The sequence below is a fragment of the Cervus canadensis genome, chromosome 28 (genome assembly GCF_019320065.1).
Source record: "Cervus canadensis isolate Bull #8, Minnesota chromosome 28, ASM1932006v1, whole genome shotgun sequence".
Taxonomy (NCBI): Eukaryota; Metazoa; Chordata; class Mammalia; order Artiodactyla; family Cervidae; genus Cervus; species Cervus canadensis.
In genome coordinates this window covers 21,270,622-21,284,664 of record NC_057413.1, presented here as the reverse complement: position 1 = coordinate 21,284,664, position 14,043 = coordinate 21,270,622, and the positions used below count along the sequence as shown (strand labels likewise).

At 37.7% G+C, this 14,043-nt stretch overlaps 2 protein-coding genes across 2 annotated transcripts; both read left to right on the top strand.

Moving 5' to 3' along the window:
- Positions 1–4,545: 4,545 nt before the first annotated feature.
- Positions 4,546–5,481, top strand: LOC122430080 (olfactory receptor 2G3-like). The gene has a single exon (XM_043450867.1). It carries the CDS (start codon positions 4,546–4,548, stop codon positions 5,479–5,481), a length of 936 nt encoding a protein of 311 aa, XP_043306802.1.
- Positions 5,482–12,847: 7,366 nt separating this feature from the next.
- On the top strand, positions 12,848–13,789 carry LOC122429766 (olfactory receptor 2G3-like). The gene has a single exon (XM_043450391.1). The coding sequence runs from the start codon at positions 12,848–12,850 to the stop codon at positions 13,787–13,789; it is 942 nt and encodes a 313-aa protein (XP_043306326.1).
- The last annotated feature ends 254 nt before the right edge of the window (positions 13,790–14,043 follow it).

Below are 14,043 nucleotides of genomic sequence, written 5' to 3'. Positions count from 1 at the left end.
TAAAGTAAATATGTAATATTATGAGGACATATTATAAAGCACATATTTTATTATAAAAATTTCATCACAGAAATTTTTAACTTATGGTAAAATTATAAACACATTTAATGCCTAAGAATATGGAACTTTTTCAAATAACTTGGTGCATTCTTATAACAAAGTATTACTCAGGCACTGCTGTTACAGTTAATATTTATTGACGTTGAAAAATATTTGGTTTGTTAATGGAGATAATTGGTTACAAATGAGAAACTAGTCTCACTTATCCAATTATGTAACTAAACCCTAATAGCAAAGACAGGGCTTTTCTTTTCTTTTCTTCACCCACAGAAAAGAATATAAGAATGCACACGCTTGAGGGGCTGGGGTGAAGGTGACAGAGTTTGTCTATGATATTGCCTGGCTGGAGATAAAGCAAATGTCCAGTTGAGGAATGCCTTCCTTTATACCTCTCCCTTGAGAAAACTCTGTTCTGGACACTAAACTCCATGTTAATTAGCAACTTGGACTTACAGATCCCTGAGGTCTTGAACATCTATCTCCTATGTACTTCTCACTTTTTCCTAATTTGATTTTCTCGAAGGACTACGCTCAAGAACTCTTTACTTCTGCTGAGTTCATTGGTATTGGGCAGTGATATCCACTTCAGTGAAGCAATTGTAACATGCTTAAATCATGTTGCCCATCTCCTTTTCTGCATGCTGACAAAGATATAAGGCAGAAGGAGGATGACCTAGATGACGGAAGAAACCCCTCTTAGTTTCTTTTATCACCACCTCTCTCTCCCTCTTGAGTGGCCTCCAGGTTCATTAGCCAGCATGGACTGACTCAGCAACTTTAAAGACTCACTTTGTCTCTCCTCCAGATTCCCTTTCAGGAGTCCTTCCTCTACATATCTATGCCAAATATAATCATTTTTCATACCACAAAAATAATCCAAAAAGGGGATGGCAGAAAGAAAATTCTTGAACTTTTTGCCTAAGGAAAAAGATATTCCTCTAGATATTTCTTCTGTTTGACAATAGTTAAACTCTGGATATAAGCTAAATGTTCTTCAATGGAAAAATGGATAAAGAAAATGAGATTATGTATCAATCTGGTATAGCCATGAGAAAGAAGGAGATCCTGCCATTTGCTACAACCTCTATGAAAATACCATATGGTACCACTCAAGTGCTGAGTTAAAAAAAGACAAAGAGAGAAACAGAAAATAAAGACTAGAATAGTGGGTTCCAGAGACTAGGGAGAGGAGTATATGGAACAAGGTAAGTGAAAGGATGAAAGTTTTCAGTTATAAGAGTAAGTACTGAAGAGTTAATGTGCGACATGGTGACTTTAGTTACTAACATGGTATTGTAAACTTGAAAGTTGCTGAAAGTAGATCATAAGCATTCTCACCTCACACAGAAAAGAGTTAACCAATGCTATCTATGTGAGGTGATGAATATGTTAATTTTCTTGATCTTTGTAGTCGTTCTGCAATATATACATAAAGCATGTTATCATGTTGTACACATTAAACACACACAATTACATTGCTCAACTTTCTTCAATAACATTAAAAAATCAAAATTTTGAAAGTGTGTTTATTTCACTTAAGATGCAAGGTTATTTTTAAAAGTATATACATACCTGAATAAGCTTACAAATTCAGTTTTCATTATTCCTAACTGTTTCAACAAGATACTGATTTTAGAGCATAAAGGGGACTTCCCAGGTGGTGCAGAGGTAACCAATCTGCCTGCCAGTTCAGGAGATGTGGATTCAGTCCCTGAATTGGGAAGATGCCCTGGAGAAGGAAATGTCAACCCACTGCAGTATTCTTGCATGGAGAATCCCATGGACAGAGAAGCATGGCTAGTTACAGTCCCTGGGGTTGCAAAGAGTTGGACATGACTGAGCATGCATGCTTCATGAGAGCATAAAATTTGAGGACACAGAAGATGATACTGTAGAAAGATAGTAAATGAAGAGGTATGGTGAAATATAATCTGGACTGATTCTGTTCTGCAGAATGCAAAATTGGTGACAAAGACATATTTTGCCTTTTCATGATGTTCCCAAATGCCAATTCCTTGTCTTTAACTTAGTGGGTGTGTGTAAGTGACTTTTTACCTTATTTTTTTTAATCTGAAGACATTTTATCAAAAACTGAACAACCTGCACACCTGAGTTTGTGCATCCGTTTTTATGTGGATGTATCCCAAATATCTTTTTTTCATCAACTTTGAGGTATAAAAACTTGTGGTCAGTTGCTAAATAGCTTCCAAAATTATTTAGCTTTCCTCTCTGCTGAAATTCACCTGTGCCTGACCCTATACACACTGTGATCAAATATTTACTTATAAGAAACATTATCAGAACTTGCTTTGTCTTTGAGTAACAAAAGACACAAAATATGTTCCATTTATTTTTCTGATCTACTGACTCAACTGTTTTTTTTTTTTTTTAATGATGATCTTCAAACTTTATTTTAGTACTATGTTTTGTTATTAAATTTTAAATGGAACTCCATTTAAAATTTTATTTTATTTTATTTTATTTTAATTTTTTATTAGTTGGAGGCTAATTACTTCACAACATTTCAGTGGGTTTTGTCAGACATTGATATGAATCAGCCATAGATTTACACGTATTCCCCATCCCGATTCCCCCTCCCACCTCCTTCTCCACCCTATTCCTCTGGGTCTTCCCAGTGCACCAGGCCGGAGCACTTGTCTCATGCATCCCACCTGGGCTGGTGATCTGTTTCACCATAGATAGTATACATGCTGTTCTTTTGAAATATCCCACCCTCACATTCTCCCACAGAGTTCAATAGTCTGTTCTGTATTTCTGTGTCTCTTTTTCTGTTTTGCTTATAGGGTTATCGTTACCATCTTTCTAAATTCCATATATATGCGTTAGTATGCTGTAATGTTCTTTATCTTTCTGGCTTACTTCACTCTGTATAAGGGGCTCCAGTTTCATCCATCTCATTAGGACTGGTTCAAATGAATTCTTTTTAACGGCTGAGTAATATTCCATGGTGTATATGTCCCACAGCTTCCTTATCCATTCATCTGCTGATGGGCATCTAGGTTGCTTCCATGTCCTGGCTATTATAAACAGTGCTGTGATGAACATTGGGGTGCACGTGTCTCTTTCAGAGCTGGTTTCCTCAGTGTGTATGCCCAGAAGTGGGATTGCTGGGTCATATGGCAGTTCTATTTCCAGTTTTTTAAGGAATCTCCACACTGTTCTCCATAGTGGCTGTACTAGTTTGCATTCCCACCAACAGTGTAAGAGGGTTCCCTTTTCTCCACACCCTCTCCAGCATTTATTGCTTGTAGACTTTTGGATAGCAGCCATCCTGACTGGCGTGTAATGGTACCTCATTGTGGTTTTTGATTTGCATTTCTCTGATAATGAGTGATGTTGAGCATCTTTTCATGTGTTTGTTAGCCATCTGTATGTCTTCTTTGGAGAAATGTCTGTTTAGTTCTTTGGCCCATTTTTTGATTGGATCATTTATTTTTCTGGAATTGAGCTTCAGGAGTTGCTTGTATATTTTTGAGATTAATCCTTTGTCTGTTTCTTCATTTGCTATTATTTTCTCCCAATCTGAGGGCTGTCTTTTCACCTTGCTTATAGTTTCCTTTGTAGTGCAAAAGCTTTTAAGTTTCATTAGGTCCCATTTGTTTAGTTTGGCTTTTATTTCCAATATTCTGGGAGGTGGGTCATAGAGGATCTTGCTGTGATTTATGTCGGAGAGTGTTTTGCCTATGTTCTCCTCTAGGAGTTTTATAGTTTCTGGTCTGACATTTAGATCTTTAATCCATTTTGAGTTTATTTTTGTGTATGGTGTTAGAAAGTGTTCTAGTTTCATTCTTTTACAAGTGGTTGACCAGTTTCCCCAGCACCACTTGTTAAAGAGGTTGTCTTTTTTCCATTGTATATCCTTGCCTCCTTTGTCAAAGATAAGGTGTCCATAGGTTCGTGGATTTATCTCTGGGCTTTCTATTCTGTTCCATTGATCTATATTTCTGTCTTTGTGCCAGTATCATACTGTCTTGATGACTGTGGCTTTGTAGTAGAGTCTGAAGTCAGGCAGGTTGATATTATTTTGCATTGTAATTTCTGTGGAAACAAACAAAGATCACTCACAATTCCTTTCATACTAGGTGCTTAAATTTGCTTCAGCGTTCCTATCCTCTTTTCTTCCCACGTCTACTAACAGAATTATATAGCCACTCAAACTGAGAGCTTTTCTTTCTTCTTAGGAAAATTTCCTTTAATAATAATTTTCAACAAATGGGAAAAGAGAATGGGAACACAGAAAAAAAGAGGATGGGTCAAATATTTATTGAGTCAAGAAATGATGACCCCAAACAATGCTTTTGTTTGTAAGAATGCCTTTTTAATAATTACCATTTTTCCTTCTCTGTGAAAACTGACTAGTTAAGAAAATCTGAGTTTCCTTCCAATTTTTGAAGTAAATAGTAATAATGTTATTTCCCTCAATTGAATTTTGAGTCCATTTTTCTCTTTTACAATAACAGACTAATGGAACAAAACAATGAAACATCTGGGGGAGATTTTATTTTGCTTGGATTCTCAGACCAGCCTCAATTGGAGGCCATCCTTTTTGTGGTCATCTTGATATCTTATCTTTTGACCCTCCTGGGCAACACAGCCATTATCCTGGTCTCCTGCCTGGACTCCAAACTTCACACACCTATGTATTTCTTCCTCACAAACCTCTCGTTTCTTGACCTTTGCTTAGCTACCAGCATCGTCCCCCAGTTATTGTGGAACCTACAGGGACCAGCCAAGACCATCACATCAACAGGCTGTGCCATACAACTCTATGTGTCCCTCTCACTGGGTTCCACTGAGTGTGTTCTCCTGACCATCATGGCCTTTGATCGCTATGTAGCAGTCTGCAGACCTCTCAATTACACCAGTGTTATGCACCCATCATTTTGTAAGTCCTTAGCAGGAATAGCCTGGCTGTGTGGAGTAGGAAACACTCTTATCCAAGGAACCATCACCCTTCGCCTTCCTCGCTGTGGACATCACCGTGTGCACAACTTCTTATGCGAAGTGCCTGCCATGATCAATTTGGCCTGCATTGACATCCATACAAATGAAGTCCAGCTCTTTGTGGCCACATTAGTTCTCCTTCTTCTTCCTGTGGCATTGATATTGGTCTCTTATGGGTTCATCGTGCAGGCAGTGTCAAAAATTAAGTCATTCCAAGCTTGGCATAGAGCTCTAGGGACCTGCGGTTCCCATCTGCTGGTGGTGTCCCTCTTCTTTGGGACCAGCTCAGCCATATACATTCAACCAAAGAGATTCTATGGCCATAGCCAGAGGGAGTTCCTCACACTCTTCTACACTGTTGTAACTCCCACCCTCAACCCCCTCATATATACTCTGAGGAACAAGGATGTGAAAGGAGCCTTGAGAAGGATGCTGAGAATAGAACAAAATTCCTAAGGAAAAAAAAAGGAAACGGTGACTTTTCATTGAGGAAAATTATTAAGGAGACCTAAGATTGAATAACTACTCCCAAGAGACTGCTTACCTTTCTGTCTTACCAACAATATGGCTACTGTGGTTTAGAAAAAAGAAGCACACTTCGATTCTACTTGTATATCTCATGGAACTTCATCTGTGTGTATGTGTGTGTTTTATAAACCTATTCATACTTTCTTCTACTAAATGTCTTTAAAGGGCATATCCCAGAATAGGGAGATTTAGTGATCTACCCAATATGCATGTGCTTACATATTTGATTAGGGAATTAAATAGTGTTTAATATGAACCAGAAAATGGAAAAGTATATATTAGCATGCGGTGATTACTGTTGTACTTCTTTTGTAAAAGAGCCCTGGTGTGACATTGTTTAAAACCTTCTACCACAGTATCCCAATTCTTTCAAAAGAAGAAAAAAAAGAACTTGAAAATATGGGCTCTTTTTACAATAATGTACCAGATTTGTGAATCTACTTAAAAATCTATTAAGGAAGGAAAAGGTTTGCTTTTAAATGAAAACAATAGAAATAATTGTTAAATAATTATAGAAGCTACTTAATGATTTAATGAAGTTCTAAAACTTAATGTAATCTAATTTCAAATGGACCGAGGGGCTACAGGGCAAAACCTTGTATTGAATCTTACTCGATGCTGTATTTCTTCTTTCAGGGTCTGAAATTGTAAAACACATGGGTTCTGAAGCCAGCTTTGTAAAACCTTTTGTTCTTTACTTAATCTCTTTGTTCCTCAATTTAATCACCTCACAGGTTTGCAGTGAGAATTAGATACATTAATTCATGCAATGTACTTAAAAATGACTCATGGCTCTGGTAAGTGCTGAATAAATCTTAAAGATTATTAGATACTTTCGAAAACACTATGGTGTTCTATAACCTCCAAATTCTTCAGTCTTCCTCCATCCTTCTTAACTTGTGCTTGGTTTGTTTGCAATTGTCTTGTATTCCGCAGCGTCCTGTACATTGCGCTTCTTTTTCATTGTGCTGGAAACACTGAGACCAACCAAAATCTCTCTTTATTTCACTTCTCTTTAGATCAGCACCAATTTTCACTTCTGAAGAACCAGTTTAGATTGTGTCATCTGTGCTGAAAAGAATATGATTGACATTTTGGGTCAAAATACTTGAGTTCAAAACCCAATCTATCAAGCTAATCAAGTAGATCAGTATTTAAAACTTGAGTGGTAACAATAGTTCCTAATTTACATGACTGTTGTGATAAGTAAATCTGAGCTTGGCCCACGGCCTGTTATTTATTAATAGAAGCCACACAATAATCAAGGCTACTTCTACACCACTTTTGTGATTTAAAACCTCATGATGACTTGATAGACCTTAGCCATTTGCTCTCTCTGATAGAGAGAAATTTTCACCACTTTCTAAAATTATTTTAATAACCTTTAAATAGACCAAAGTATCCCCATTCCTTTTCATAACTCCTCTAACTCAGCAAAAAATCTAAATATGAGTTCTACTTTATAGTTATGTCTACCTGACCCTCATATGAATATCAAAGTCTTCTTAATCTTATTCCCTATTGTTATGTTAATCCTTTCCCTCCATTTTATTCACATTCCATTGCCCTAATCCAGATCTTGTATCTTGATTTTAAATAAGTTTGCAAGTATGTGACCCTGAGCTGAAATGAGTTGATGGATATATTTGGTGTGGAGATTATAGTTATTTCAATGACTGTGAGTGCCTTCAGCTGTATAACATGCTCTCTGCTTCACAACAGACCTTTACACCAACCCAAGCAGCTCCTATAGTTCACCTTCTAGTCTCTTAGACACTTGTTGTTATCTATAACTGAATTTCTAAATCTCCAAACTGTTTCTTCAAACCTTTCTTTTCTCCATAAGTTTGATTATTCCATAAAATTATTTTCCATATATAATTCTACATTTCTAATTTAAATGGCTTCAAATGATTGCTGTTCTTTAGTTGCTAAGCCGTGTGCAACTCTTTTGTGACCCCATGAACTGTAGCCCACCAGGCTCCTCTGTCCATGGGATTTCCCAGGCAAGAATACTAAAGTGGGTTGCAATTTCATTCTCTAGCCCAGGGATCAAACCCGCATCTCCTGCATTGGCAGACAGATTCTTTACCACTGAGCCACTGATTACTAATGTCAAAAAACAAAAATTCAGCCTAATAAATTTTAAGATTTAATTGGCTTTATTCAGCAAGTCATAAATCAGGTAGCTTCCCATCTACTAAGCAGAGAGAAGTTATACATAATAGGAGACTTTTATAGGCAGAAGGAGATAAAACTGGATTGTTTCAGGTTCAGGTAAGCTACCTATGGGGGATGAAAAGGGACTATGTATTAGATTACCTCATAGGCACTGTCAACAAAAATTTAATCAGCTTCAGCCTATCTAAGAAAGAATTGGAAAATTTTATTTGAGCCAAACTCAAGGATTATAGCCCAAGAAGAGCATCTCAGAAAGCTCAGAGAACTGTTCCCCCATTAGAAGTCAAAACATAGTTTATATAAGTTTCTTGAGACAGAGGGCTGTACATCAAATGATGTATTCTTGACAGTTTATATAATCAGATTTTAGCACCTTCATGGTGAGTCATATGACCCTAAACAAGATCAAGAAGAAATGTTGTCTTTTAAGGAGTTGTCTTGTGGCTGCCCTTTATGGATAATCAGGTGTTCCTGCCAATGGGGCAGGTTTAATCAACACATAACGTAGAGACACAATTCACTGTGTGGGGAGAGAGGAGGCTAAGAGCAGAGAAGAAATTTTATGTTTAAATTTTTATAGTACTGTCAGAAAATATTAATTTTATTTCAATGTGTTGACAAGAAAATTCTAGACTGATAGCTAAAACCACACTCCTGAAAGAGGCTGTAGCTACAATTAGGTTAAGTTTTGTGTCTTGGTTTACTTTTCTGAGCTTAACACAGTGACTCCATCTGGGGTCAGTCATTTCTTTTTTTAAATAAAGTCTAAGAAGCACAACATTCCAGGTTCTCCAGCATTATGATCTAATTTATTCCTTATCTTCTATAATATGCTGTCATTCATCTTTTGTTCAATTAATATTTAAACACCCAGAATTTCTTAATATTCAGGGCAAGTTATTGAACTTGTAGGTAAAATTATTCCACTATAGTGAGTGGAACAATAATACCAAGTTCCTAGGGTGGTGAGTGATAAGTGAGGTACCTCATGTAACAGCTTGTCAGAGTGCCTGACACCTAGCAAAACTCAGCCCATGTTTACCCATGATATCCCATCAGTACCCAGTAAGTACTCATGGGGTGTGATTAAAGTAGAAGAACAACAATTTTATTCCTTTATCCATCCTGCCTGTACCATGTAGCAGTTCTTTCCCTGCTCCTGGATTACATTTTTAGAATGTCCCATAATCTTTCCAGCCATTTTCAAATGGTAAAAATGTCAACTTTTAATAATAAAGTGTTTTCACATTAGTAATTAAAATGTCCATTGTCAAATGACACTTAATTTACATGTAATGATTCTGTGTTTCCTGAGCTTGAGCCTGTTCCCGTCTGAGACTTTGCAGTGGGGATTTGGGTGAGCTCAGTCCCTGCTTTCCACCTTGTGCATCTTCCTCTGTGCCTCTAGCTGATAAGTGTAGTTTCTGAACTTGCCAGGGTAAACCTGTGCAGAGGGAAAAGGGGAATCTAGCAGGAATGTTTATTAGTCTCTGTAGTCAAAGACTGATTTTTCAGTTTCTCACATTTACGTTATTTTTAGTCAATTATCAGACAATTATTAATGTGAGGTCAACTAGATAACTTCATCAGTTATCAGGGGAGTACAAATTGAAATCATGAAATACACAACCAGACTGGCTAAAATTTAAAATACAGAAAATATGAAGATATATTTGTATCTTCAATTCAAATATATAAGATTTCCTTTTGTATATTCTTAAATATACAAATATTCAAGATTACAATTCAATTTGTAGCCTTCAATTACAAATATAGCAGAATATATTTGTAACTAGCAGGTATATATATATGTATAATATAGATTATATTATTAGAAATTTAATATGAATATGGCAGAAATGAGAAAACAACTCAGCACTCGATGGTAATGAGGGCTGACTTCAAATATCTCTGTGGTTTGGCCTTAGTTCAGTTCAGTCGCTCATTCATGTCCAACTCTTTGTGACCCCATGAATCGCAGCACGCCAGGTCTCCCTGTTCATCACCAGCTCCCAGAGTTTACTCAAACTCATGTCCATCGAGTCGGTGATGCCATCCAGCCATCTCATCCTCTGTCGTCCCCTTCTCCTCCTGCCCCCCAACCCCTCCCAGCATCAGGATCTTTTCCAATGAGTCAACTCTTCTCATGAAGTGGCCAAAGTACTGGAGTTTCAGACTGATCTCCTTCAGGATGGACTGATTGGATCTCTTTTCAGTCCAAGGGATTCTCGAGAGTCTTCTCCAACACCACAGTTCAAAAACATCAATTTTTCAGCGCTCAGCTTTCTTCACAGTCTAACTCTTACATCCATACATGACCACTGGAAAAACCATAGCCTTGAGTAGATGGACCTTTGTTGGCAAAGTAATGTCTCTGCTTTTTAATATGCTATCTAGGTTGGTCATAACTTTCCTTCCAAGGAGTAAGCATCTTTTAATTTCATGGCTGCAATCACCATCTGCAGTGATTTTGGAGCCCAGAAAAATAAAGTCAGCCTCTGCTTCCCCATCTATTTCCGATGAAGTGATGGGACCAGATGCCATGATCTTACTTTTCTGAATGTTGAGCTTTAAGCCAACTTTTTCACTCTCCTCTTTCACTTTGATCTAGAGGCTTTCATCAAGAGGTGGTTTGGCCTAGATGGAAACAAAACTGAAAAATCAGAGAGATAAAACTATCCCTTTCAGGATCATCTCCTGGGATAGTTCTTCTTATGATGCTACAGAGCCTGATATTAATTGCCATGTTGGGAGAACTGTTTCCATGGAACTTTTCCATATTTGATGTTCTGTGTCCTTTCCAGTCTCTCCTGACTTGCTGAACTTCAGGGAGCTCCATCTTAAATAACAGTTCCTAAAACTAGTAAATGGGCCTTCAGAGCTCATTTCAAGGTAATAATAATTTGAATCCTATGACTTACAGTTCTTTTTCACAATGAGAGTATCAGTATTCCAAAAAAAAAAAAAAAGGAAATCTGGAAATGTTCCTCTTTTAACTTATTCACTTCTTCTGATACCTTGCTTTTATATCTACATCATGCTTATGACTCCTAAATTTTAATGGCAAATTGAGATTCTATTTTAAAGTGATGTTCATCCAGGTGTAGAGATAATATGGTACATGGGTGATGATAAATTTTGCATCATAGTGGAATAGAATCCTTCTAGAAGCCTAAAGTAAACATACTGTTATAACTTTCTGTATAAATAAGGAGCAAGTTCATAACTGAATTGATCTTTCATGGTATTTCTGTTGAGGTATTGCATATAAGTGTGGGGGAATGTGGCAGGACTTAAAACACAGGAGAAATTCTCATTTGAGAGGATAAGGTAGCAACCTGCAGTCTGAATTAAAGAAAATCAAATAAGAGACCTGGGTTTGGCTTTTTGTTACTCCTTTGATAGGAAAAATGAGTACTTTTTAGGGAACTAAATAGTTGGGAATTGACCATGAATAATAGAATCGAAGGAATTATGCATGTATGCATGTATGTGTATTTTTGTGCATGCATATGAAGATATATAATTGTGAGAGCGTTTATAAGAAAAATATGTCTGTATAATATAAACTGGTTTGTTCCTTAGAGGTCCTTTTGTATGCTCATTTTACTGTTATTTACTTTTGCTAGTTTGAGTGATCACTCAGTGACATCATGCTGCTGTTGAATGTCTAGATCCCACACCGGATGCTTCCCTTAACTTCTTTCCTTTTCACTGGGTTCTACTAAGTATCATTTTTACGTGATAAGTTAAATCAATACATCTTATATATAAGAATATATTTTACTTCCATGATTAATTTTCCCAACAAGTAATAAAACAATTTTAGGATATGCAATTATTAAGGAAGAATTTTGAAACCTGAGTGATTTTCACTGATGACATGTAAAAGCACCTGTTTGTCTTAAGCAGGAAATAGAGTTATGGTCTTTGGGGAATAAGGTTTGTATCAGTGAATATACTTCAAACATTTGCATTTTAGCTGTTTGGACTTTTTAAAAGTCCATTACAAATCCTGGCCATTTAATCTTCCTGAAGATAAAAATTCGATGTGGATTTGAAGTGCGTTGAAGCAGCCTTTTCATCCCACCAAAGATGCTTCCTTTCCTGATCCTCATCCTTTCATCAGATTCAACCACCTCTTCTTTCAACACACAAGACAGGAAAGCTGACTCCCTTCCTCAACACCACTCACCAAAGAAGGCAAGAAGGTTTGCTCTGAATATGTTCATAAATTTATATCACTAATAAGTGGTGGGTTAAATGAGTTGACTAATCCATTTTCAAAAAATACATTTTTGAAATTATGTGAGCATAATGATTAAATATTTAGATATAAATGTAAATATTATTCCTTTCAATAGCCAAATGTTTGCCATTTTATAGGAAAAATAATCTCTATAATCTCGAGAAGTAGGCTATTATTTATATGTATGAAAATCCTGGGGAAAAAAGGCCCAACTCAGCTGAAGAATTGAAGTATTATTTACATATATTATTTACATATATTAAACATCAGTATTACTGGGTTTTCCCCATTTAATTTGAATGATTTTTCATAAGCTATAAATTAATTATATGCATTTTATTCTTCTGCTATTCTTTATTTTTTTGTGATAAATTTTATCTCATCTTCTGATAGTTATCTCTCAAGAAAATTCTTTCTTCTACAGTTAGCCATTATGTGCGTCTCTTTGTAGTCTCGACTTTAATGTCATTTGCTGCAGCTTCTGAACGGCATTGCCAAAATTTATTCTATGGGGCACAGTAATTTCCCTCAGAGTCAGCGTTTCAAAGAGAAATTTTAAAAGGTTGATATTGGCTTCCCTGGTGGCTCCGTTGGTAAAGAATCTGCCTGTAATGTAAGAGGTGAGGGTTAGATCCCTGGGTCAGGAAGATGCCCTGGAGGAGGAAATGGCAACCCACTCCAGTACTCTTGCCTGGAGAATCCCATGGACAGAGGAGCCTGACATGCTTACAGTCCATGGAGTCGTAAGAGGCAGACACAACTTAGCAACTAAACCACCGCCGCCACCACATTCTGACCAGAGGCCAATACATTATCCTTTCTCTAAATTCTTGCAGTGTTTTCCTCCTTTTTGTGAACAGGGTGATGGGCATGAACAGTAGCAGTGTCAAAGAAGACTTTGTCCTGGTGGGCTTCTCTGATCAGCCCAACCTAGAAAAGATACTCTTTGTGGTTGTTCTGGTATCGTATCTCCTGACTCTGCTGGGAAATACAGTCATTATTCTGATCTCCTCTACAGACCCTAAACTCAGAACACCCATGTACTTTTTCCTTACTCACCTCTCCCTAGTTGATATCAGCTTTACTACCAGCATTGTCCCCCAGCTGCTGTGGAACCTAAGAGGACCAGCCAAGACCATATCAGCCCTGGGCTGTGCTGTCCAGCTCTACGTCTCTCTGGCTCTGGGCTCCACTGAGTGCATCCTCCTGGCAGTAATGGCTTTTGACCGCTATGCTGCGGTGTGCAAACCTCTCCACTACGCAGCTGTGATGAACCCACGGCTGTGCCAGGCTCTGGCAGGGGTTGCGTGGCTGAGTGGAGTAGGAAACACTCTCACCCAAAGCACTGTCACCCTCTGGCTGCCTCGCTGTGGACACCGGTGGCTCCATCATTTCTTCTGTGAAGTACCCTCAATGATTAAACTTGCTTGTGTGGACATCCAAGCCAATGAGGTCCAGCTATTCATTGCTTCATTGGTCTTGCTCCTCTTGCCCTTAGCACTGATATTGATGTCCTATGGACATATAGTCAAGGCAGTTATTAGGATCAAGTCAGTCCAGGCCTGGGGCAAAGCCCTGGGGACATGTGGATCCCACTTGACGGTAGTGTCCCTCTTCTATGGGACCATCACAGCTGTTTACATCCAGCCCAACAGCTCTTATGCCCATACTTACGGGAAATTCATCTCCCTCTTCTACACAGTAGTGACTCCAGCCCTCAATCCTCTCATCTACACGCTGAGGAATAAAGATGTGAAAGGAGCACTGGGAAGACTTTTTCACAGAGCCAGCGACCTGGGCTCATAAAAAAATGAAGCTGAGCACATAGAGGTCTATTTTTTGATGGCAAAATTAAGCTGAAGGCCATCTTGTACATTCTTTCTCTAAAGAAACACTAACCTATTAGGAACACACACAATCATCACAGTCTGCATTACTGTCTGTTACTCGGCCTCAGAATCATCAGTCCTCACAACCTCTTTCCCAGGCTTCTTTTGGACCCTTTGAAACCGCTATTTCCCCACACCTTTTAATTGTCCATTATTCACATAGTTTCTGTT

Coding starts and splice junctions, on each gene's coding strand:
- LOC122430080 (XM_043450867.1), top strand. CDS start 4,546: ATGGAACAAAACAATGAAACATCTGGGGGAGATTTTATTTTGCTTGGA.
- LOC122429766 (XM_043450391.1), top strand. CDS start 12,848: ATGGGCATGAACAGTAGCAGTGTCAAAGAAGACTTTGTCCTGGTGGGC.